General features: G+C 43.6%; 1 protein-coding gene and 1 non-coding gene across 3 annotated transcripts in view; one reads left to right on the plus strand and one right to left on the minus strand.

Moving 5' to 3' along the window:
* The window catches only part of PDE8A (phosphodiesterase 8A), a 145,140-nt gene extending 136,838 nt beyond the window's left edge, over positions 1 to 8,302 (plus strand). For both annotated transcript variants that reach the window (XM_065906398.1, XM_065906397.1), the window contains exons 21-22: positions 5,762 to 5,891; positions 6,832 to 8,302. In XM_065906398.1, coding sequence (XP_065762470.1) covers positions 5,762 to 5,891; positions 6,832 to 6,938 — 237 coding nt within the window. In that variant the 3' untranslated portion in view covers positions 6,939 to 8,302. The remainder of the gene's footprint in view (positions 1 to 5,761; positions 5,892 to 6,831) is intronic.
* Positions 8,303 to 20,321: 12,019 nt separating this feature from the next.
* On the minus strand, positions 20,322 to 20,469 carry LOC136147704 (small nucleolar RNA SNORA12). Its single transcript, XR_010659357.1, has one exon. It is a non-coding gene; the product is annotated as a small nucleolar RNA SNORA12 (small nucleolar RNA).
* Positions 20,470 to 27,476: the final 7,007 nt, after the last annotated feature.

The raw sequence follows: 27,476 nt of genomic DNA on the forward strand, positions 1-27,476 counted from the left end.
TGCAAGCAAAACAGGGATCAGAGGGACATTTATAATTAGAGGAAAAGCCCTAAAGTTAACATCTTAGGTTTCAGTTTAAGAAACTAGAAAGAGACAAAGTAAACCCAAAGTAAGTAAACGTAAGAGCAAAAAATGAAACAGAAAAGAAACACTAGAAAAAATTAGAGGAGAAGAATGGGGGAGTAGAAGGACTTGAGCTCCTCTCCTCTCATGAAAACACCAAAATCACAACTAACTGCTGAACAATCTCATCAAAGAAGGATTGGCACCTACCTAGAAAGATACTGTACACCCAAAGACCAAGAAGAACCACAAGACAGGAGGGGTGCTTTCATGATGTAATCAAATCCCACACCTGCAGAGGTTCTCCCACAGGAGTGAGGTCTGAGCCCACGTTAGGCTCCCAGCCTGGGGGTCTGGCATCAGGGGAAGAGCCCCCAGAGCATTTGACTTTGATGGCCAGCTGGGCTTGAATGCAGGAGTGCCACAGGACTGGGGGAGACAGGTTCCACTCTTGAGGGCACTCACAAGGTTCCATGATCCCTGGGGCCCAGGGCAGAGCAGTGACTCCATAAGAGCCTGAACCAGACCTACTTGCAGGTCTTGGAGGGTCTCCTGGGGGCGGGGGTCAGCTGTGGCCCACTGCAGGGGCCGGAACACCAGTGGTGGAGGCCCTGTGGTATATTCCTCAGCTGAGCTCTCCTGGAGGTCACCGCTTTGGCACTGAGACCTGTCCCCACCCAGCAGCCTGCAGGCTCTAGTGCTGGGATGCTTCTGGCTTTCTTGGATTGGAAGAATCAATACTGTCAAAATTACTATACTGCCCAAGGCAATCAAATTCAGTTCAGTCTCTCCCAAATTACCAATGGCATTTTTCACAGAACTGGAACAAATTTTTAAATTTGTATGAAAACACAAAAAACTCCAAATAGCCAAAACAATCCCAGGAAAGAAAACCAGGGCTGGAGGTATCAGTCTCCCTGACATCAGGCTATATTGTGAACCTATAGTCATCAAAACAGTGCGGTATTGGCACAAAAATAGAAATACAAATCAATGGAACAAGATAGCCCAGAAATAAACCCACACACCTGTGGTCCTTAATCTGTGACAAAGGGGGTGAGAAGATAGAGTGGAGAAGAGACAGTCTCTTCAGTAAGTGGTGCTGGGAAAACTGTTAACACCATACACAAAAACAAAACTCAGTGGGTTAAAGACCTGAATGTAAGACCAGATACTAAAAAAGTCTTAAAGGAAAGCATAGGCAGAACACTCTAACATAAATCACAGCAATATCTTTTTGGATCCACTTCTAGATTAATGAAAATAAATGGGACCTAATTAAAAGCTTTTTGCACAGCAAAGGAAATCATAAACAAAATGAAAAGAAAACCCACAGAATGGGAGAAAATATTTGCAAATGAAGTGATTGACAAGGATTAATCTCCAAAATAAACAAATAGCTAATATAGCACAATATCAGAAAAACCCAAATAACCCAATAAAAAGATGGCCAGATCTAAATAGGCATTTCTCCAAAGATGACATACAGATAGCCACAAAGCACATGAAAAGATGCTCATCATCACTAATTATTAGAGAAATAGAAATCAAAAGTATAATCATTTACCACCTCACAGCAGTCAGGAATGTTCATCAAAAAGTCTCCAAACAACACATTCTGGAGAGGGCTTGGAGAAAGGGAATGCTCCTACACTGTTCAGTTCACTTCAGTTGCTCAGTTGTGTCCAACTCTTTGCGAACCCATGAATCACAGCACGCCAGGCCTCCCTGTCCATCACCAACTCCCAGAGTTTACTCACACTCATGTCCATCGAGTCAGTGATGCCATCCAACTGTCTCATCCTTGTTGGCCCCCTCTCCTCCTGCCCCCAATCCCTGCCAGCATCAGGGTCTTTTCCAATGAGTCAACTCTTCGCATGAGGTGGCCAAAGTATTGGAGTTTCAGCTTCAGCATCAGTCCTTCCAATGAACACCCGGGACTGATCTCCTTTAGGATGGACTGGTTGGATCTCCTTGCACTCCAAGGGACTCTCAAGAGTCTTCTCCAACACCACAGTTCAAAAGCATCAATTCTTCGGCATTCAGCTTTCTTCACAGTCCAACTCTCACATCCATACATGACCACTGGAAAAACCATAGCCTTGACTAGATGGACCTTTGTTGACAAAGTGTTGTCTCTGCTTTTTAATATGCTATCTAGGATAGTCATAACTTTCCTTCCAAGGAGTAAGCGTCTTTTAATTTCATGGCTGCAATCACCATCTGCAGTGATTTTGGAGCCCAAAAAAATTAAGTCTGACACTGTTTTCCACTGTTCCCCCATCTATTTCCCATGAAGTGATGGGACCAGATGCCATGATCTTAGATTTCTGAATGTTAAGCTTTAAGCCAGCTTTTTCACTGTTAGTGGAATGTAAATTGGTACAGTCATTATGGAGGTATAGAGGTTCCTTAAAAAGCTAAAAACAGCTACTATATAATCCAGCAATCCCATTCCTAGGCATATATTCTAAGAAAATCATAAAGTATACATGCACCCCCATGTTCATTGCATCACTGTGTATAATAGCCAGGACATGGATGCAATCTAAATGTCCATCGACAGAGGAATGGAAAAGAAAATGGAAAATTATTTAGCCATAAAAATGAAACAATGCCATTTATAGCAACATGGATGAACCTAGAGATTATCATACTAAGTGAAGTAAATCTGATAGACAAGTATTAATATCATATCGGGCTTCTATGCAAAATCTAAAAAACTGATACAAAGCAACTTATTTATAAAACATAAACAGACTCACAGACTTCAAGGGTGAGGGATAAATTAGGAGTTTGGGATTAACAGATACATACTACTGTATATAAAACAGATAATCGACAAGCTCCTACGGTATAACACAGGGAACACCATTCAGTATACTCTAATAACCTATATGGGAAAAGAAGCTAAAAATGGGTGGAGATATATATATATAACTGATCCATTTTGCTATACACCTGAAACTAATACATTAAAAGTGATCCATACTCCCAATAAATTTTTTTAAAAAGATACATGTATAACTGAATCACTCTGCTGTATACCTGAGCCTGACACAGCATTGTAAATCAACTATACTCCAGCATAAAATAAAAATTAAGAAATATTTAAAAGAATTATAAAAATTTTCAAAGCCAAAAGTTGATTTTTTTGACAAAATTAACAAAATTGGTAAATACGCAGCTAAAATAAGAAGAATGCAAATGACTAATATCAGGAATGTCACAATAAATTTGACCACTTAGATGAAATGGATGAATTCCTTAAACACTGTCAATACAATTTACCCTGACATGATTAAGTAATAACCTTAGAAAGTCCATAGTAAAGAAATTTTTTGTCAAAATGTTTTCATGATTTTTTTTTAATAAAGAAAACTCTAAATGATTTCATTGAGGAATTCTGTCAAACATTTAAGGAATAAATAATGCTAGTCTTACAAATTAAACCAGAAAACAGAGGTGAGACATTTTCCAACTCATTTTCTGAAGCTGTTATTATCCTGGTACATAAACCTGACAAAGGCATCCCAGGAGAAAGTCACAGCTCATTACCCTCAGGAACACAGATGCGGGATTCTTAACTGAACAGCTGCCCAGGGAAGGCGTGTCAGGAGAGAACCCACCCCAGGGCCTGCTCTCTGAGCAGTCAGGCCAGTGGGCTGTGAACCCGAGGCTGCTCTGCACCCACCACCCCTTGCCTCGCATGCACCAGGGCAGAGACACACACGGAGCTGACCCTGCTGAGCCAGCACTGGCCTGAGAGCAGAAACCCAGACGTGTCAGTATTCCGTACTCATGCTCTGCCTAGAGCCCCCGACCCTGCCTCCCACACCTCCTGGGGTGTGCTCCTGGCCCGACAGCTGGTGTAGATGGTCTCTGCCCAGCCTCTCAGGAAAGCCTGGCCTGAGCAGTTGCAGCCAAGCTTGTGTGCCTCGGCTCCCAGGCCTGGAACAGCAGTGGCTCCTCCTGCTGGCTTCTCCCCTGACCCAGAGCCTAGCACCGTCCACCTGCACAAGGGAGCCCAGGCCTCTTCCTTGGAACTGTCCCCAACACAGTCAGCAACTCCTAGCATAAGCGCATCTCTGCAGCACGGTGCTACGTGCAGAACGGTCCCTCCGGGGAGAACTTCCAGAGGTTACCTGTTGTCCTTCAGGGGAGAGTGCATGTTGAGAGCTGTAGTGAATCACTGTCCCGTCTTTAGCTGTGGAGCCCAGTTCTTTCCAGCGTCTCGGGCCTCGGACCCACCGCTCAGGGCGAGGTGGCCATAACTTCTCACCAGTCCCTGCCACCCTGCTGGTGATTGCCAGGCCTCAGAAAAGACAGAATAGAAGCAGAACGGCTGGGGGGACAAGGAGGATTGCCCAGTTTGCCCTGTGGGGACAGCTCCAGGTATAAAAGTTGGGGGGACAGGCTTCCAGCCCCAAGTGTAGGTCTTCTTTTGCTCCCGTGGAACACCTGAATTCTGGTCCCTGTATTAGATGCTTAACAGAGGTCCTTCACTCTCACACAGCCCTACAGAGCTCAGCCGCCAGACCCAGGCTCTGGTTGATGGCCGAATGCATTGCATACCTCCCGTCCTCAGCCCTTGCTCTCACTGACCATCCTCCAGAGAAGCCAGGACTGGTCACCAGGTCCACTCGTCCCAGGATCTCCACCCCCGTCTGGCTGTATGCCCCTAGAGAGCCAACTCCTGCACCCACGCCAGGCTTCCTAAGTGTTAACTCCCTGTCTTCCATGTTGAGCTGCCCCTTCCATCACCTTCTCACTAGCCTGCTCAGACCAACAGAACAAAGACCCAGGACTCCTGAGGACAGCTGTGCCCCCAGAGCCAGGGGATGGCTCCAGTCCTCTCGCCAGGCTTGTCCCAGCCTTACTTGGTCCTGCACTCAAGACCCCTCAATCCCGCCCCTTGGGTAATCATCTATTTAACTCTCAGCCCTGGCTGCCTGACTCCCCAGGGAACTTTCAGTGATTTCAATGGTGCCCTCAAACCCTCCGAGTTCATACTTCAGTCCAGGAAGAACCCCCTGCTTCATCATCACCCTCCGGGCATCACTTCATCCTTTCTCCTGGATCCTTTGGTGAAAGCAACATGATGAAAACAAAGAACAAGAAATTCCCTTATATCTTTTAAGATAAACCTGCCTCCCACTCCCCACCAGGATCTTCATTATATTTCCAATTTTGTACACATATTATTGGAATACTGAAGATGTTCTGGAAGGGTCTATCAAAGTACATAAGATCTTCATCCTAGAGCTTTTTTGCCTCAAGGGTGTTCAGACCTTTTTAAAATAAAACAATCTGGCCTGAGGTGAGAAGCAGGCACTTGTCCCTTCTCTGTGGAGGGGGTTGTTTCTCACTCTGCACTGCGGCCTTGGCTCAGGCCCCTGACACGCCCACAGGTGGGCGACGGCTGGGCAGACTGGTGTGCTCAGGCACTGCAGGAACTCCACACAGCACCTGCAGGAGCTTCGGCAGGAGGCTTCAGGTGCCGAAGATGTGGATGGGGTGGTCCCCTTGGGGATGACGTGACATGTCGTGGAGGGTCCAGGTGCTTGGCTGGCGCTGTGACCGGCTTCTCCCACGAGCTCTTTGGGCTGGCAGGAGAGGCTCCGGTGGAGGGAATGCTCCTGGTGGGCGTGGAGCCTGGTCCTGGGGTCTCGCAATTCTGGCATTTTCTGCCTTGCAGACAGACGAAGAGAAACAACGGGACTTACCTGTGGTGATGCCAGTTTTTGACAGAAATACCTGCAGCATCCCCAAATCTCAGATCTCCTTCATCGACTACTTCATCACAGACATGTTTGACGCCTGGGACGGTAAGGATGCGCAGAATGTGTCTCCCTCAGTAACGGGGAGCCCACGTTAAGTAGCGCATGTTCTGACTGGTATGTTTGGGGGCTCAGTATGCAGAGGCCGAGGAGAAGCCAGGCGTGGTCCAGGAGGTCCGGGAGGACGGGGCGCTCTCTGCTCTTTCTCCTCAGCTGCCCCGGGCTCCAGGGCTACCTGTTGTCGCAGTCACAAGGACGAGAGCACGGAACATGGGGCTGAAGGGGCTGCTGGCCAAAAGCCCCGGATTCAAAACCACTTCCGTTCTGAGGGAGTTCGTCCGCTGTCCGCTCCCCCAGCTTCTCCGCCTCCCCCGGTAGCCGACTGAGGGCAGGCCGGTCTCTGACGGCGGCACGTCCCTCCTCGTAGCCCTCAGTGCGGGCGGAGCCCCCTGGCAGGTAGAGGGTTTTGAGGCAAGGGGCCCTGCCGGGAGGCAGGTCCAATCCGGACCCCGTCAGCAGGAGACGAGCCCAGGTCTCAGTGCCGAGAGGCGGGGGACGGAGGACTGAGGTGGCGGAAGGCACTCGGGCCTCCGGTCAGACTGCAGGCTCTGCTCACTGCTTCTGGGCCAAGACCAGGCGGGGGCACTCCCGGCCCATGTTTTCTTCACTAGCTCGCTGCTCGTGCCACGTGCTGCAGGTGGAAGGGGACGGGACCAAGCAAGGGGGATGGGATGCCCAGGAGAGCGGCTCAGGGCCGGGATCAGGCAGCCCAGGCCCCAGGCTGCTGATTAATGGTGACAAAACCGGCAAGCCCCTTTACTCCATCCGCCAGAGCTGTCAGCTGGGGTTTCAGCTTACCCAGGCTGCGGGCCGTGCCATGTCTGCCGAGCATGGAGCACTGTCCCCTCCTGTCCGTCTCTCTCCTTAGAGAGCCTGCATGTGCACCCCGGGAAGGTGCAGTCTTACCACACTCCCGTCTTTCTTGCAGCCTTTGTAGACCTGCCCGAGTTAATGCACCATCTCGACAACAACTTTAAATACTGGAAAGGACTGGACGACATGAAGCTGCGGAGCCTGCGCCCGCCCCCCGAATAGCGTGGTACTCCGTGGTCACCGGGGACTCCGGAGGGCGGCCAGCGTTCCTTTCAGTATTAGCCAATCAGCCCCCTGACGCACAGAGCCTGCGAGAGCACCCAGGATCACCTTCCCGAACCACATGATGCCATTGCCGTAGAGTGAGGCTTCCTTCACTCACTGCGCCAGCCTGCTACCAGGGCTCCGCAGAGTCTCAGAGAACACGGCTTGCATCAGCATCCGTCTGTCCAAACCTGAGCTCGCGAGGCCCAGCCAAGGACGCTAAAGGAGTTTCTGCCAGTGACAGAGAATGCCTTGTTGCAGTTGCTCTCGATTATGTTCAGCACTTAGGAACAGCTAATGGCAATCGGATCTTTTCCACATGATAGAAGGTGCAATCACTCACTTTGGAACACTACTGAAAGTGACTTCTCTTTTAAAATTAAATGGCAAATGAAAAAGACAAATTCTGAAGTTGATTATTAATATCAATTATTAAAATGTTTTATTTATTTTATTAGAAGTTCACTATTTTCTATGAATTTAAAAATACTTCAAAGCCAAAGCCAACTTTAGATACCATGACCAAATTTACATGATTCATAGTCGTTAAAAATACGCATCACTTGGTGTATAGACTTATTTTCATAATGCAAATGTAAAATAAATGATACATTTTTATTGCACTATAGAAATATTTGTGTATGTTACGTGTACCCCAGTGTTCATCATAGCACTGTTTATAATAGCCAGGACATGGAATCAACCTAGATGTCCATCAGCAGACAAATGGATAAGAAAGCTGTGGTACATATACACAATGGAATATTACTCAGCCATTAAAAAGAATACATTAGAATCAGTTCTAGTGAGGTGGATGAAACTGGAGCCTATTATACAGAGTGAAGTAAGCCAGAAAGAAAAACCATCAATACTGTATACTAACACATATATATGGAATTTAGAAAGATGGTAACAATAACCCTATATGCGAGACAGCAAAAGAGACACAGATGCATAGAATAGTCTTTTGGACTCTGTGGGAAAAGGCAAGGGTGGGATGATCTGAGAGAATAGCATTGAAACATGTATATTATCATATATGAAACAGATCACCAGACCAGGTTCATATGAAACAGATCACCAGTCCAGGTTCGAAGCATGAGACAGGGTGCTCGGAGCTGGTGCACTGGGACAACCCTGAGGGGTGGGATGGGGAGGGAGGTGGGAGGGGGGATTCAGGATGGGGAACACATGTAAACCCATGGCTGATTCATATCAATTTATGGCAAAAACCACTACAATATTGTAAAGTAATTAGCCTTCAACTAAAATAAATTTTTTAAAAAATAAGTAAAAAAAAATTTTTAATGCAAAAAAAAAAAGGAATTATTTGTGTATGTTAGGCTTTTTTGATTGATGTTAATTGGGAAAACTGTTTTGAAATCCAAAAAGGCACAATGGCTGTCTGAGGAGGCCTTACAAATAGTTGAGAAGAGAAGAGAAGTGAAAGGGAAAGATACACCCATCTGAATGCAGAGTTCCAAAGAAAAGCAAGGAGAGATAAGAAAGCCTTCCTAAGTGAACAGTGCAAAGAAATAGAGAAAAACAGTAAAATGGAAAAGACTAGAAATCTTTTCAAGAAAATTAGAGATAACAAGGAACATTTCATGCAAAGATCAGCATAATAAAGGACAGAGATGGAATGGACCTAACAGAAAAAGATTAAGATATCCAAACAGAAGATATTATGAAGAGGTGGCAAGTATATACAAAAGAACTATACAAGAAAGATCTTAATAACCCAGATAACCATGATGGTGTGATCACTCACTAGAGCCAGACATCCTGGAATGCGAAATCAAGTGGGCCTTAGGAAGCATCACTATGAACAAAGCTAGTAGAGGTGATGGAATTCGAGCTGAGCTATTTCAAATCCTAAAAGATGATGCTGTGAAAGTGCTGCACTCAATAAGCCAGCAAATTTGGAAACCTCAGCAGTGGTCACAGAACTGGAAAAGGTATATTATTATTGCAATCCCAAAGAAAGGCAATGCCAAAGAATGTTCAAACTACCACACAATTGTACTCATTTCACATGGTAGCAAAGTAATGCTCAAAATTCTCCAAGCTAGGCTTCAACAGTACGTGAACCAAGAACTTACAGATGTTCAAGCTGGATTTAGAAAAGGCAGAGGAACCAGAGATCAAATTGCCAACATCCATTGGATCATAGAAAAAGCAAGAGAATTCCAGAAAAACATCTGCTTTGTTGACTACACTAAAGCCTTTGACTGTGTGGATCACAACAAACTGTGAAAAATTCTTAAAGAGATGGGAATATCAGACTACCTTCCCTGCCTCCTGAGAAATCTGTATGCAGGTCAAGAAGCAACGGGTAGAACCAGACATGGAACAACAGACTGCTTCAAAATTGGGAAAGGAATATGTTAAGGGCTGTATATTGTCACCCTACTTATTTAACTTATATGCGGAGTACATCATGTGAAATGCCAGGCTGGATGAAGCACAAGCTGGAATCAAGACTGCTGGGAGAAATATGGATAACCTCAAATGTGCAGATGATGTCCCCCTTATGGCAGAAAGTGAAAAGGAACTAAAGAGCCTCTTGATGAAAGTGGAAGGGGAGAGTGAAAAAGCTGGCTTAAAACTTAACATTAAAAAAAACTAAGACCACGGCATCCAGTCCCATCACTTCATGGCAAAGTAATGGGAAAATGTGGAAACAGTGACAGACTTTATTTTCTTGGGCTCCAAAATCACTGCAGATGGTGACGGCAGCCATGAAATTAAAAGACACTTGCTCCTTGGAAGAAAAGCTATGACAAACCTATATGGTGTATTATAAAGCAGAGACATTACTTTGCCAACAAAGGTCTGTATAGTCAAAGCTATGGTTTTCCCAGTAGTCATGTACAGACGGTGAGAATTGGACCAGAAAGAAAGCTGAGTGCTGAAGAACTGATGCTTTTGAACTGTGGTGCTGGAGAAGACTCTTGAGAGTCCCTGGGACAGCAAGATCAAACCAGTCAACCCTAAAGGAAATCAGTCCTGAATAATCATTGGAAGGACTGATACTGAAGCTGAAGCTCCAATACTTTGGCCACCTGATGCGAAGAGCAGACTCATTAGAAAAGAATCTGATGCTGGGAAAGATTGAAGGCAGGAGGAGAAGGGGATGACAGAGGACAAGATGGTTGGATGGCATCACTGACCTGATGGACACGAGTTTGAGCAAGCTCCAGGAGATAGTGAAGGACAGGGACGTCTGACATGCTGCAGTCCATAGGGTCGCAGAGAGTCAGACACAACTGAGTGACTGAAAAACAACTAGTGACCCCAGAAGAGTTCGAAAGGGCTCTTCTGTGCAGCAGCCAAAGTGCCAACACTGGCTCTGCAGGCAGCTCCCCAAGGTGAGGCTCTGTGGGCAGCTCCCCAAAGTGAAAGAAGTTGGACTTCACACTTATTTTTCCTAAAAATTTTATACTTGAATTTCCAAAAGTCTGCCTTATTTTGTATACAGTGTTTCTATAGAATATTCCCGATAAAAAACAGAGAAAATGGAATATTTCGTGAATTGACATTTTATAACTAATATGTTTTCATCTGTATTTGGAGTCTTTGATTCCAGAAATTTATAACAGTTCTGTATCTTCACATTTTGAACAAGTTCTAGTATCGTTTAAAAAAAAAAATGACACGATGACATGTCAAAGTTCTTGCTGTTTCCTTTTAAACTTGTATGTTTTTACAGATAAAAATGAAATTAAACTATTTGTTTTAAAGAAAACATATGTCACCTTTTCTTTGAAGTCTTATAGTTAAAATACTTTATCTTCTTCTACATATATATAAAGAAGATACCTTTTTTTTTTTTAACAGAAGAAATAAATAGTTAAATGACTTTCTCAGATCACAAAGGGCCAGAATATGTTGAAGAATTCTCAGAGATACCTTTAATTCACCACTAGGTGCCCATTCAGAGAGGTCATGTGCCCTGGAGGACTGGCAGAGGGGCTTCCCAGGGATGGTCCCGGGTTCCTGATGGCCATTCAAGATGTCAGGGCACTCTGGAGGTCTGACAAGGCCAGCCCCTGAGGGGTCTCTCTGTCTAAGGAAACAAATCCCCCCTTTTCCTGTGTGGAGACAGACGACCCAAGTTGGTAACTGTTGACTGACGTGGGAAGAAAGCCCTCTCCCCTCTAGGAAAGAAAAGAGAGTGATCCCGTGAGGAACTCAAACATCATGAGGCAGAGATGGAATAATCAGCAAGAGACTCTAGGACGAAAGCACTTAACATGCTTGAAGCAATGAAAGAAGCAATGAAAACCATAAGGTAAACCAAGGTAGTTCTGGAAAAAAAAAAATCTGAAAAAGAACCAAAGAGACATTCTAGGCATGAAGACCATAGTCATTAAAACAAATGGAAAACTTCTGCGTGGGTTTAACAGAAAACCAGACATAACTAAAGAGAGAAGTAGCCAATTGGAAGATTTAAGGAAATGACTCAATGTGTAGCACAGAGATTAAAAATGGAAAATGTGAAAGCAATGTTAAAATATGGAGGGTAGAATGAGATGCTCCAAACTTTGTCTAAATTAGGTGATCTGGGGGAGGAGAAGTGGGGAGAAGCACTATCCAGAGAACGCCTGGGAGTCCCTCCAGACCTGACAAGCCAACTCCTCAGGTTACAGGGCACATCAGACCTCAGATAGGATGACACAGCACCGTGAAAACGCGGAGTTCAGCTTCAAGAGAAAAACCGGACGCCTGTGAGGACAGACAGATCACTGACAGAGGGACGGCACTCTACTGCCGTCCGAATTCTTATTTGCAACAATAGGGAATAGTGTTTCAAAATACTGAAGGAAACTGTCAGCCTAGAGTTACATACCAAACTACTGTTCAGGAGTGAAGGTAAATAAAGATTATTCCAGGTGTGCACATATGTTAATCATAAACAGAACACTATGGGAAAAAAACTGCTGAAACATTTACCTCTTTAAAGAGTTCAGAAAGAGGAGGTGGGTTATCTATAGAAAGCAGTGATAAGCACAGATTGGTAAACATCCAGACAAAATTAAGTCGGTATAGTTGTGGGGGAGAAACAGGTCACATTCTGAGGTTTCAAGGTATTTGAATTTGGGGGGAGATTATTCAACCTGCTGGGCTTCCCAGGAGGCTCAGTGGTAAAGAATCTGCCTGCCAAGCAGGAGATGAGGCTTCATTCCCTGAGTTGGGAAGATCTCCTGCAGGAGGAAATAGGAACCCACTCCAGTATTCTTGCATGAGAAATCCCATGGACAGATCATGGTGGGCATTAGTTCATGGGGTTGCAAAAGAGCCAGACACATTGGGTGACTAAACCACAATTCATTACAGATGGTGATACCCACCCTGCACACTCTCTTGTTCTTATCTGCTTGCTCTGATGAGGCAAGCTGCCATGTTGTGAGCTGCCCTGTGGAGAGGCCTACATGGCAAAGAAGCCAGCCTTCAGCCCATGGCCACCACAGAGTCATGTGCCAGCAAACACGAGAGTGTGCTGGGGGCAGATTCTGCCACAGCTGGGCCTTCGGATGAGACCACAGCTGCAGCAGACACTTGAGACCGTGGGCCAGAGGACCACCTCAGCCACAGCCAGGTTCCTACCCACAGAAATGGGGAGATGGTAAACGCTGTTCCTTGCCAGTAAATTTTAGGATAATTAGTTACACAATAACAAATAACTAATACACATACAATACACAGCAGTTGAAAAGAATGAAGCAGAGCTGCAGATGTCAACAGGGAAAGGCTTAAGAATATTGACAGAAAAGGCTAAGTTGCAGTATGATACCATTTGCATCAATTTTTTGAATACCCGAAACAATACTTCATTGCTCATGGAAAAATGAACAGTAGGAGCATTAAAATGTTCAGGAAGTTTACCAATGCCGTGATTCGGCTTGTGTGACACCAAGCTCCCGGTGTAGACACAAACTAGAAAAGCAACTGCTTTTCCCTCCACACTCCCTTAGGTTCCCCCGTAAGATGCAAGGGCTTCCCAGTAAAGAACCCACCTGCCAATGCAGGAGATGTAAGAGAGGAGTGTTGGATCCCTGGGTCCGAAAGAGCCCCTGGAGGAGGGGATGGCAACCCACTCCAGCATTCTTGCCTGGAGAATCCCAAGGACAGAGGAGCCTGGAGGGCGAATGTCCACAGGGTTGCAAAGAGCTGGACATGAGTGAAGCGACGTAGCACATACATGCGCATCAGATGCAAATGTGCAAGGCTCTATGTAGAAATGTTTCACAGGGACTTCCCTGGCGGTCCAGTGGTTAGGACTCTGTGCTTCCACTGCAAGGGCTGCAGGTTCTCTCCCTGATCAGGGAACTAAGATCCCTCATGCTGTGCTGTGCATCCGACATTAAAAGAATCACGTCATAAACGGAGAACATGTGAAGAGCTGTTGACTTTGCATTCTCCCCACTGGCAGCGTTGACTGCAGTGGAAGCAGGAGGCTCTGGGGCACAGCACTGACTCAGCCCAAGACCTGATCTGTATTTTAGGGAGACTTTCCAGGAAACTCAGTCGAGTTCTGATAAGTCCCTTCCATTGCGGCTAGCCTGAGGGGGTTCTGCAGTCTCAAAATCAAGGCCCCCGACCATGACCAGAAGGACACATTGCAACTTCACAAAGGCGGTGACCTCAGGGGCAGGGGAGGCACTGTTACTGGAGAGACGTTCCAAGCAAAGAAATCTAAAGCAGACATGGCAAAATATTAACATTAATTCTGGTGATGGGTATGTGCTGCATGCTAAGTTGCTTTAGTTGTGTCCGACTCTTTGTGACCCATGGACTGTAGCCCACCAGGCTCCTCTGTCCATGAGATTCTTCAGGCAAGAATCCTGGAGTGGGTTGCCATGCTCTCCTCCAGATCATCCCAACCCAGGGATCTTTTACATCTCCTGCATTGGCAGGACGGTTCTTTACCACTAGCACTGCTTGGGAAGACCTGGTGACGGGTATATCTGTATTTTAAAAATGTATCACTATACTCTTCTAAATGTTGAAATATTTCATCATCTTTTTTTTTTTTAATGTGGTCACCATGCCTGGTGATTAGAAGGCTAGGAGAATATTTTAAGTAGAGAAAGTCTAACTGGGAAGCCATATGAAAAAAACAGTAATGAGCTCAGCTATAAAAATATTCTAGATACCAACCACAATAAATCAAAAGAAACAAAATGTTTCTAATTCATTTTACGAAAAGTGTACTTCCAAAAATACCAATTTTTGTGAGCTTAATAAGTAAATAGTAGGAAAAAATAGGAAAATGATATGAACAGAAAGTTCATAGAAAAAATATAAAAAGATTCCAGTTTATGCTAAGTCTCACTGATAGTGACTGAAATGCAAAGTAGCACCAATTTGAGATATTTCTCACTTTTAAGATTAGTAAACAAAAGAGACAGTGTTGGTAGAGTGTAGACACAGGCACTCTTACACGTTGGCGGCGAGTGTAAACCAGTACAACCTCTGCCGAGTGTGCCCGGATCACAACTACAGGTGCATTGTGGCCGAGCAGTTCCACTTCCAGAAACACCTTCCTAAAGCCATGCTCCAACTCTGTGTCCAACTCTGTGACCCCACGAATGGTAGCCCACCAGGATCCTCTGTCCATGGGATTTTCTCCAGGCAAGAATACTGGAGTGGGTAGTCATTCTCTTCTCCAGGGGATCTTTCTGACCAGGATTCGAACCCAGGTCTCTCACGTTGCAGGCAGATTCTTTACCATCTGAGCCACCAGGAAAGCCCCAAAGATATACTCATGTGTGGGAAATGATTCATATACAGAGTTGTTTATGACAGCCCTGCTTGCAATAGTAAAAGATTGAAAACACTAAATGTCTATGATTTAAGAAGGGTGAGTAAATAAATGATGGTTTGTCCCTGCAATAAAATCTTATGCTTTTTTTAGGTACAAAAAGGAATGAGACGGTTCTTCATGTGCTAATATGGAGAGATTGCCAAGATATATTAAAATGTAGGAAAAGGACATAACAGAACAATATTCATACATGCTAGCATTTGTTTAAATACTACATAAACAAAATCTCTGGTTATGCACACACGGAACAAGTGACATGGATTGCCTGTGGGGACCAGGGGTCACTCTGTGTCCATATGTGAGTTCTGAACAGTGCTTCTGAGGAATATAAAAGATCTGAATAAATGAAAAGTCAAACCCTACTTTCAGGATGAGTTAATTTTGTAAAACTGTCAATTTCTCCCTAACTTATCCTATGGATTCAAAATCTTTTTAATGTAGTTGTCAATCTCATGCTAATCTGTCATATGAAGGGAAATCAGGAACACTCTGAAAATGATGAGTGAAGAGAGAGGACTAGCCTAAGACATGAAAACACAAAAAGCCGCCATGATTAAAACACTGAGACACTGACCCCTACTTAGATGAATAAATAAAACTGAATAGAGCCAGGAATATATCAGAACAGACGCAGGAGTTTAGTAGAATAGTACAGGTGCTGCTTCACACCATTGGAGGGAAGATGGATTTATTCCATAAATGTTGTGAGGATGAGACTACGTAGCTATCTGAGAAAGAGATTCTTGGTGTGCCCATGCTTCAGAAGTGAAAATGAGATGGTTGGATGGCATCACCAACTCAGTGGACATGAGTTTGAGCAAGTTCCATGAGATGGTGGAGGACAGGAAAGGCTGGTGTGCTGCCGTCCATGGAGTTGCAAAGAGTCAGAACGACTTACCAAGTGAACCACAACTGCTGGTCCAGTGGTTAAGACTCCATGCGCCTAATGCAGGGGCCCATGTTTAATCCCTGCTCTGGGAACTAGATCCCACATGCCACAACTAAGAGTTTGCATGCCACAACTAAAGATCAAAGATCCTGCATGCCACAACCAAGACCCCATGCAGCCAATTTTTTTTTTTAATTATAGAAGTGAAAATTAAACTTAAAAGCATTAGAAAAAAAACATGAAAAAAATCCTTATCATCTAACAATGGAAAAGGCATGATATAAAATACAAAGTTTATTTCAGAACAATAAAACCCTGCTAATTTCACCCAAGTTTAAGAGACAAGGCAATTGGCCCCTGGGCCAAAGCCGGGACGGGGTGGAGAGGGAGGGGGAAGCTGGAACATGGCACTAACTCAAGCAACAACCAGCGAGATGGGGACCACAGGGAAACCTCAAGGGAGTAACCACAGCTATTTATAAGTTAGAAACTGGGAACAGTCAAAATGCCCAGCAAGGGGACTGTTGAGAAGAAAAGTTTGGTGTGATTCCAAAACGGAGTTGTTTGCGGTCACTAAAAAATGATTTAGTAAATCAAGGAAACAGGACAACCTCAGTGCAAATTCATTGAAGAATATGGAATGACCCATTTTGGAGGGAGAGGAGAAGATACATGTGATTAGGAAGAAGAAACTAGAAGGAAGGAAATGCACTGGCACTTCTGTGGGGCTGTCTCTGGAGGCAGGGGCTGCTGTGGAGGTGCGGGCTGTCTTTGGAGGCGGGGGTCACTGGGGCCTCACCGCCAGCCTTGTGCTTTTCTGGGTTTCTCTAAACCTAATACCTGTGGTTATTCCTATAACTCCAAGGTCTGAAATCTGAATGACGGAGGAGGTGGTGTGAGTCCATAACCAGGATTCGAGAGGGGAACCACTAGTCCAGACGGGGATGTGACCACTGAGGGCCTGTGGACACCAGAGGAGGGAGGCAGCTGGAGGTGGACTCTGGACTCTGCAGTGAAGCCTACCTCATGTTTAATTCTGTGGACACCACACAAGCTTGGAGCAGTCAGGGGCAAGGCGGGGAGGGGGCAGACGGAGGGCGTAGCTCTAATCCCTGCTGCTGGGGTCCCTGGGGCGGCCGCAGGTGAGGTCTGAGCCCTCGGGCACTCCAAGGTGAGGGAGAGCAGAGCAATAACCGTGTTCCACACCTTCCACCTCCTGCCTGAGCCCCACAGAGGACTCGGCAGGAATGGAAAGTGGTGAGTGGGCGCTGCCTGTGTCTTCTCGAGAGCAGAGAGAGGCCCAGGAGCAGAGGAAAAGGTCTGTCTGCCCATCTTGTTTGAGCTGAACCTTTCCAGCAAGGGGAGAAAAAGGTCAATGGAAAGTAGGAAGCAGTCTTGCTCCCCCATTTTCTTCAAAGAAATAACTAGATGTGGAAGAACGGGCTTCTGAGTCACAAGGAAACCTTGTCCCCAAGGATCGGGATCAGAAACAATAGGGAAAGGAGTTATTAAAACCATCGGCTCACAACAAGCTCAGGAAGAAGCTGAATAAACTTTGAACAATTTGGCTCATCCTGCTATAAAAAGAGGAAATTTTGGAAAGTCAGGAACCATCACGTGCACACAGTTAGAAGCCCTTTCACTCCACTGACACGGTCATGGCTCACGTCACGAGAGAAAAGCTCGTCTTTGCTCCTCCCGCAAGGCCTGTGCACCAGAAAACGAGACCTCTCACAGCAGGGACAGCGCACCGGCAGCCTGGGCACTGCCAGCAGCTGGCTGGACAGGCCGCCTCCTGGCCCCCGACCTGCTGCCCAGAGCCTGCCCTTCAGCGGTCTGGGCCCAGCACGCTGATTCTGAAAAGGTTTAATAGATACTCTCTTTGTAGAATGAAGGGCCCTGCAACATGGTGTTCTCACAAGCCACCCTTCCCATTTCCTGTCACCCCCATTTCACCAGCGCCTCAGACCCCAGCTGAAAGGCCCCATTCTTGTCCCGTGGAAAAGATCCTATTTAAAACCGAGAAAAGGAGGAAACACACTCAGCCGTCAGGAAGCAATAGCATTAACTCAGGGGCCAAAAACAACACTGCAGGCCGAGAACAATGCAGGAGGCGGCGTGGGGAGGATCAAGGCAGCTTCGTCGGTTGCTTCTGGTCCCCGAGACTGAGAGGGGGCCCGAGTGCGAGTCACTCACGGAGGGCGGACTAGGCAGTGTTTTTAATAATAGAAATAATAAGAATTTATCTGAGCATTTTCATATATTAAGAATATATTTCCTTCTGGACAGAGATTGGCTTCACATGAGGCACTGGTCTCTCACTCCATTGTTCAGCTCAAAATATCCCCAGGTACCTAGTGATGTGGCCACAGACCTGCAGGTGGTGGAGCTCTCAAAAAGAAAATGATTTTGGAAGAGAAAAAAAAAAAAAAAGATTTACCTTCCAAATGATTTTACAAAAAGTAAAGACTCAAGTTTCCCTTAAGATAAACTTTTAAAACCTGAAAATTAAAAATACTATTTTCAATAAGCTCCACTCCAAGAATGTATAGTTTCCAGAAATTTCACACACAATTAAAAAATGAAGATAAAAAAAGCTAATGGGAGGGTAAAACATGCCAGAATGTCCCATAATTGCTCCAAGTAGGAGCAAGTTTAGCTTAGAGTTTCCTGGCAGTTAAAGGGAAAACAGAACAAGATTGATGTGGATTCTTAAAGAGATGGGAACACCAGGCCACCTTACCTGCCTCCCAAGAAACCTGTATGCAGGTCAAGAAGCAACAGGTAGAACCAGACATGGAACAACAGACTGGTTCCAAATCAGGAACGGAGTACGTCAAGGCTACATATTGTCACCCTGCTTATTTAACTTATATGCAGAGTACATCATGCGAAATGCCAGGCTGGGTAAAGCACAAACTGGAATCAAGATTGCCGGGAGAAATATCAATAACCTCAGATATGCAGATAACACCACCTTTATGACAGAAAGCAAAGAGGAACAAAATAGTCTCTTGATGAAAGTGAAAGATGAAAGTGAAAAAGGTGGCTTAAAACTCAACATTAAAAAAAAAAAAGATCATGGCATCCAGTCCCATCACGTCATGGCAAATAGATGGGGAAACAATGGAAACAGTGACAGACTTTATTTTCTTGGGCTCCAAAATCACTGTGGATGGTGACAGCAGCCATGAAATTAAAAGATGCTTGTTCCTTGGAAGGGAAGCCATGACAAACCTAGACAGCATATTAAAAAAAAAGCAGAGACATTACTCTGCCAACAAAGGTTCATATAGTCAAGAAAGAAAGAAAAGAAAGAAAGTGAAGTCGCTCAGTCGTGTCCAACTCTTTGTGACCCCATGGATTACAGCCTACCAGGCTCCTCAGTCCATGGGATTTTCCAGGCAAGAGTACTGGAGTGGGTTGCCATTTAGTCTAAGCTATGGTTTTTCCTGTAGTCATGTATGGATGTGAGAGTTGGACCATAACTAAGGCTGAGAGCCAAAGAATTGATGCTTTTGAACTATGGTGTTGGAGAAGACTCTTGAGAGTCCCTTGGACTGCAAGGAGATCAAACCAGTCAATCCTAAAGGAAATCAGTCCTGAATATTCATTGGAAGGACTGATGCTGAAGCTGAAGCTCCAATACTTTGGCCACCTGATGGGAAGGGCCGACTTATTGGAAAAGACCCTGATGCTGAGAAAGATGGAGGGCAGAAGAGGACGACAGAGGATGAGACGGTTGGATATCATCATTGACTCAATGGACATGAGTTTGAGCGAGCTCCAGGAACAGTGAAGGACAGGGAAGCCTGGCAATGCTACAGCCCATATGGGGTTGCAAAGTGTTGGACACGACTGAGTGACTGAACAACACCTGTGACATAAAGACCTTAGAACAAAGCTCCAAGTTCAGGTTTAATGCTAACTCTCACTGCCTGCAGGAAGGCCACCACCTCTGCTTCACGGATACTGAGGTTGCCTCCCACACCGAATGCTTACCCTGCATCTATCAGTAAGGGTTTCAGCAATGGACAGGTGACCCTATCCTGCTCAGGAAGCCATAGAGAGAAATCCGCAAGAATGACTGTGAATCAAGTTCTAACTCCCGCCAGAGAGCCACAGAAAGAGTATCTCTCTTTCTCTCTCTCTCTCCTCTCTCTAGGTGGGTTGGGTCTGGATGTGACACCCAGCACTGTCGCAGCCATGTTGTTCCTAGTTCAAGGATGAAGCCACCTCCAACAGAGAGAATGCTGAAGGACCTGGGTTTTCAGTGTTATCAACCAGCCCTGGAACCCTCAAAACTCTAGACTTCCTGTTCAGTGAGATAACTGCCTGTCCTGTGGTAGAATACTAGATTCATTCAGGTTTTTCATTTCTATGGAAACAAAATGTAAAAGCCCAGGTTATAGAGGGCAAACACGAAACTAGAAATGGGAATTTTCTACCCATAACAGAAATCTTGAATAAATAAGACTATTCATCCCAGCATTATGTTTGTTTTTTTTTCTTGAAATCCATCACAGGAATGGAGGAACACCCTTCAGCAGACAGTTTCCTCAAGCCAGACAAGTCTATGTCAGCCTGTCTGCAAGGACGTCAACTTATGACATAGCCTGCCACATGTGGAAGCCTGTCTCTGGTGCAGGAAAGGCTAGGAAGAGATCTCTTTGTCATCAAGCCTCTGCCAGCTCCTATATAACATATGTGGCAGAGTCAAGTCCATTTGAAAACTTAACACATGTGCCAGAAAGAAAACTACCACAATCCAGCATTATTTAAAAGAGCAGAAGACTTGATACAGTCTTAATATACATCATTGAGTGAGTGGAGACAGATATCCATCATAAGTTACTGGTCAAATGCATACACAGTATCTCAGAGAGCCATAAAAAAGAAATGGGGACACTTGCCTTGTGGTCCAGTGGTTAAGAATCCCCCTTGCAATGCAGGAGTCACTGGTTCGATCCCTAGTCGGGGAGCTAAGATGCCACATGCCACAGGGCAGCTGAGTCATCACGCCGTAACTACCAAAGCACATGCGCCACAAGTAGAGTCCGTGTGCCACAGCGAAAGATCCTGCATGATGCAACTAAGGTTCGATGCAGCCAAATAAATTTTTAAAAAAAAGAAATAAGAAAGAAACCACTATTCACTAAGTAAAAAACATGTAGAGCACTGTGTAACGTGTGCTTTAGTATGTATTTAAGAGCAGAGAAATATATGTATTTCCTTACAAATGGTATCACTACCTAAAAAATTACTCAAACACTTAGTAACTTCAAGAACAGATGTTTATCATCTCAGTGTCTGTGGGTCAGGAATTTGGGGGCGCCTTTGTAGGATGGTCTGGTTTAGTCTCCCTCTCAGAGTTACAGTCAAGATGTTACCCAGGGAGTGGTATCAGTAAAAGTGGAGAAAGGACCTTCAATAATTCCAACCAACCTCCAGAAAGGCAGTAAGAAAACTGACAAAAATGATCAGAACCAACTTTTCAGAATCTGGAAATTAACCAGAAGATTGCAGCAACCTGGGAAGTTTCAATCAAGAAAAGTGACTGAAGCTCAATAATGACAGTGAGCTTTGGGGCAATTTAACTTGTCTTATTTCCACCCCACTCTCTCTGGCTACATGATAGCCTTGAAAATCAGCAACCACAATCACAGCGGAAGACAGCAGCCTGGCAGACAGCAGGAGGGGCAAGCCGGGGTCGGAGCTTCTTGAAAGCCTCATTCCCACAGAACTGCCATTATGTGACCTGTCTGGTCGCTCCCGGAAGCCTCTATTGCAAGGCTGTTCTTATTGATTAGACTTGGAGCTTGTCCAGTGAGAAAAGCCTTTTCCCTAAGGGTGTTGGTAAAAACATTTCAAGGTCATTTTTTTGATGCTATGGCTGCGGCAGGCAGTAGGTAACAATTGAGGCAAACAACAGGTTACCTCTAAAAGTTTAAAATCTAGGGTGGAGATGTCCATAAGGGCTTTGAAAATCTGAAATGTTCCTCAGAATCCAGAAGGCGGAGGCACAGGTAGTCGGATTGTGTACATGCTCAGAAAACAACTGATAAGGCCCTCTCACCTCAAGCTGACACTCAGGCTCTTTACAAGCAGAAAGTGAAGTGTAAGTCTCTGGCCGAGTGTTGAAGGCATACCACGACAAGCATACAGAACCCCTTGGCAATGACCAGGTGATTTACTCTTCCAGGCATTAAAGGAAACCTTCGACCAATTGTTGGCACTAACCTAACCAAGCAGAGACTTCAGTGGACACACACAAGAAAGCATACAGACCTTACAAAAATAGTTCAGAGAAGTCACCCAAGAAGTAACTTCAGCAACTACAAAAACCTCTGAGGATGAGGAAAGAACCTGATTTCCAAAGCCGCCACATTATATTAATTTAAATGGCCAATTTTCATGAAAATATTACAAGACATGCAAAGAAATAAACAAACAAAAAAATGTGATCCAGATACAGCGGGGTGGGGGGAGCAGGGGGCAGCAAAACCTTCTCAATAAGAAATAGTTTCAAAGACCAGACTAGAGACTTTAAATCAGCTACTTAAAATATATTCAAAGAACTAAAGGAAATACTATTTGAACTAAAGAAAAGTATGAACACAATGTATTACCAAAGAGAGTATCAATAGAGAGAAATTATAAATAAAGAGAGTCTAGAGTTAAAAAGTACAATGACTGAAATGATAAATTCACTACCACTATTCAATAGCAGATTTCAGCAGATGGAAGAAGGAATTGGTAATCTTGAAGACAAGTAAACTGGGTTTACCAGTCTTGAAAAGTAGAAAGAAAGATAAAGAACACTGAACAAAGCCTCAGAGACCACTAGGACAGCATCAAGTGCAGCAGCATACATAATGAGAACTCTAGAAGGAGAGGAACAAGGGCAAAAAGGATGTTTGAAGAAATAATGGCAGAAAATTACCCAAATTTGATGAAAAACATTTGCCTACAGACCCAAGAAGCTCAATGAACTCCAAGTATGATAAACTCAAAGACAACCAAGACACATCATAATCAAACTATTGAAAGCCGGAGAAAGAGAATCTTAAAAGCCAGAAGAGAGAAGTGACTTAGCACATATCATGTGTAAGACATCCTCAATAAGAGTAGCAGCTGATTTCTCATCATAAAACTATGGAGGCCAGAAGGCAGTGACATGCCATGGCACTGGGACGTGGGTGGGCATCCAATATATAAAGATTTAATGTGCATGATAACAACACAAAGCAAGGGAGAAACAGAACTGCATATGAGCAAAATTTTGCATATTATTGAAATAAAGTTGGTATTAATCTGAACTAGATGATTAGATTATTATAGATGAAGATATCCAGAACAAACACTAAGAAAATAATTCAAAAGACACATAATAAAAGAAATGACAAGGTAACTTAAATGGTGCACTAGGGAACATCTATTTAATAGAAAGAAGGCAGTTGTGGAAAAATAGAGGAACAAAAAAGATGTGAGACACAGAGGAAACAAATAGCCAAAGGGAAGGCATACCTTCCTTATCTCACATACCTACCTTATCAGAAAGGACACTCAAGTGGATCAGACAGGACAACTAAAGGTGGAGACTGTCATAAGGGATTTTTTAAAATAATCAAACTATATGCTATCCAACCAATACAAGAGACACACCTTAGATTCAGAGACAAAATAGGTTGAAACTAAAAGGACACAAATGGTCTGTCCCTCAGTAGCTGAAAGGGAACTGAAGTGGCTATACTGATATCAGACAAAATACACTTTAAAACAACAACAAAAAACTGTTACCAGGGACAGAGGACATTTTATCATGCGAAAAGACGCAATCTATCAAGAAGATATAACAATGAAAACATATATACCTAATAGGAGCACTAAAATGCATGAAGCAAAAACCGAAAGAATTGAAGGGAGAATTAGAGAATTTAACAGTAATCATTGGAGGAGTCCTTAATACTCTGCTTTCAATTATGGGCAGACAGAGGATCAACAAGGAAATAGATCTGAACAACACTATAACGCAACTGGGCTTCAAAGATGGCACTAATGGCAAAGAACCTGCTTGCCAATGCAGGAGACATAGACACAGGTTCAATCCCTGGGTCAGGAAGGTCCCCTGGAGGAGGGCATGGTAACCCACTTCAGTATTCTTGCCTGAAGAATATGACATGCCAAGATACAAGGCTCAATAAGTTTAAAAGGACTAAACTCATACAAAGTAAGTTCTTACTCAAAATGAAATAAAACTAGAAATAAATAACAGGAAAATTTGAATATTCACAAATATGTGGAAGTTGAACAACATAATCCTTAATTACCAAAAGATTAATGAATAAGTAACAAGAGAAATTAGAAAATACTTAGAGATGAAAGAAAATGAAAATATAACGGTCTAAAATTTATGGAATGTAGCGAAAGCAGTGCTTGCAGAAAAATTTACAGCTGTAAATTACACATTAAAAAGATGACAACTCAAATCAACAGCTTTCTGCCTTAATAAGTTAGTAAAAGAAATGCAAACTAAATCAAAGCAAACCTTAGGAAAGAAATAATAAAGATCACAGCAGAAGTAATTGCAACAAAGATAGGAAAACAATAGAGAAATAGCAACAAGACCAGAAGTTGATACTTTGAAAGATGAACAAATTTAAAAACTTTGGGCTAGATAGAAAATAAAAAAGAGAAAATCATGAATGAAAGATGGGGTCACATTGCTACCAACCTTACAGAAATAAAAAGGATTATAAAAGAACACTATGAATAGCTATATAACAACACTTGAGAGAACTAGGTGAAATGTACAAATTCCTAGAAAGACACAAATTAATGAAACTGACTCAGTAAGAAATTGAAAAGCTGAATAGATCTATGATAAGCAGAGGGAGAATTAGTAACCAAAAAATTTCCCACAAAGAAAACCTCAAGGCCAGACGGCTTCACCACTGTATTCTACCAACATCTAAAAAAGGATTAACACCAATTCCTATCAAGTTCTTCCTAGACACAGAAGAGGAAGGAATACTTCCCAGCTCATTTTGTGAGGTCAGTATTACCCTTCTAGTACCAAAACTAGACAAATATATAACAAGAAAACTATCAATCATTGTCATTTATAAATATAGATGCAAAAATCCTCTACAAAAACACTAGCAAACTGAATGCAGCTACACATAAAAAAGTGAGATTTATCTCAGGAATGCAAGATTGGTCCAATGTTGCAAAATCACTGTAACACATTTCACTCAAAGAATAAAACTACATGATTATCTCAAGAAGCATGTGATAAAATTTGACACTCTTTCATGATTAAAAAAAAAACAAAACAATAAACTAGAAATAGAAAAACCCACAGCTGACTTCTTGCTTAATGGTGAAAGACTGGAAACTTTCTGCCCAAGATCAGGAATGAAACAAAGATACCTGCTCTCAACACTACTCAACATTGTACTGAGGCAAAGTACCAGGAAAACTGGAGGGGAAAAAAGAAAGAAAAGTCTCCAGATCAGAAAGAAAAAATTAAAACTATGTCTATTTGCAGACAATATGATCTTGTATATAGAAAACCCCAAGGAATACCCCCCCACACACACAAACCCATTAGACCTAATGTTGGGGATCAGAGGGGTTTCCCTGGTGGCTCAGATGGTAAAGAATCCGCCTGCATTGCGGGAGACCTGGGTTCAATCCCTGGGTTGGGACGATGCCCTGGAGAAGGGAAGGGCTACCCACTCCAGTATTCTGGCCTGGAGAATTCCATGGACTGTATAGTCCATGGGGTCACAAAGAGTTGGACACGACTGAGCGACGTTCACTTTCATTTTCACTTGAGATCAGAGCAGGCCACTCCAAAATATGCCACAATGATGATCTTGAGTTGAAGCTACTTGAGAAATAGAGGACAGAATGATATAAAAAATACTCTGACCTCCCTGTTTCCCCCTGAAAGAGGGAAGAAAATCTCCTCCCTATACCAGGAGGACAGAAAGCACCCTCATCACCAGAGTTAGGGAATTCAAGGCTAAGAAAGCTGTATGAACAAAATTTTGCAACTTTAAGCACAAGCCCCTTCATTAAATTTTCACAAATAATTGTTTGTTTTAACTTGATATATAAAATATCCTGCTTTGGTTACTTTGGGAGTCTCATTTCTATGAGACCTCCATGTGTACAAAATAGTTTCTTTCCTTCCTGTTAATCTGTTTTGTGTCTACTCAATTATTATACCAGCCAAAAGAACTCAAGAGGGGTAGGGGGAAATGTCCTCCTTTCCAAAAGTAGCAAGGTTGCAGGACACAATTTCAATATATAAAAATCAAGTCTATCACTTCACTGTATGTAGAGCAGAGACTAACACAACATTGTAAAGCAATTATATTTCAATTAAAAAATCACCTATTTCTACACACTATGAATGATTAAGAATGAAATTAAGGAAATATAGCTAATATAATAATCTATAATGGAAAAGAATCAAATATATAATATATACTGTTGTGGTTGTTCAGTCAGTTGTGTCTGACTCTTTATGACCCCATGGACTGCAGCATGCCAGGTTTCCCTGTCCTTCACTATTCCCTGGAGTTTGCTCAAATGCATGTCCACTGAGTCAGTGATACCATCCAACCATCTCATCCTCTGTCGCCCCCTGCTCCTCCTGGTATGTTACATATACCCTTCCAATAGCCGTATGTTCAAATCTCAACCCCAGTGCCTCAGAAGTGACTTTATTTGTATTAGGGTCATTTGTGGATGTAATTAGTTAAGACAAGGCCACCCAAGCATAGGGTGGGCCCCTAAATCAATATGATTGGTGTCGTTATAAAAAAGTGCCATGTGGGATGCACCTACAAGCCAATGAACACCAGAGGTTGCTGGGAAACCACCAGAAGCTAGGAAGAGACAAGGATGGATCTACCTATAGGACTGAGGAAGCATGGCCCTGAAGATACCTTGATTTCAGACTTCTAATCTCCAGAACTATGAGAAAGTTGATCCCTATTGTTTTAAGACCCAGTTTGTGGTTCTTTACTATGGCAGCCCTAGGAAGCTAATACAATCCACAGATTGATCTATGGATTCAACACCATCCCATTTAAAGGCCCAATTGCCTTTTTCTCTTTTTTTTGGCAGGAATTGTCAAGCTGATCCTAAAAATTCATACGGAAATACTAAAGACCTGGATAGCCAAAACAATCTTGAAACAGAACGACAAAGTTGGAAGATGCACACTTCATGACTTTAAAACTTTCTATACGTGCTAAATCGCTTCAGTCGTGTCCGACTCTGCGACCCTATGGACTGTAAGCCCACCAGGCTTCTGTCCATGGGGATTCTCCAGGCAAGAGTACTAGAGTGGGTTGCCATCCCCTCCTCCAGGGGATCTTCCTGATCCAGGGATCAAATCTGCATCTCTTATGTCTCCTGTATTGGCAGGAAGGTTCTTTAACACTAGCACCACCTGAGAAGCCCAAAACTTTCTATAAAGCTTCAGTAATGAAGACTGTATAATACTGGCATAAGGATAGGTATATTGGTTAATGGGATAGAATTAATAGTCCAGAAATAAACCCTTACATTTATGATTAACTGATTTCCTACAAAGGTGCCAAGGTCTTCCAGTAGGGGAAAGTACAGTCTTTTTAACAAATGGGGCTAAGATAGCTGGATATCTCCGTGCAAAAGAATAAAGTTGGAACCCTACCTCACATCACATAAAAAAATTAACACAAAGCAGATCAAGGACCTAAACATGAGAGCTAAAACT

The sequence above is a fragment of the Muntiacus reevesi genome, chromosome 15 (genome assembly GCF_963930625.1).
Source record: "Muntiacus reevesi chromosome 15, mMunRee1.1, whole genome shotgun sequence".
NCBI lineage: Eukaryota > Metazoa > Chordata > Mammalia > Artiodactyla > Cervidae > Muntiacus > Muntiacus reevesi.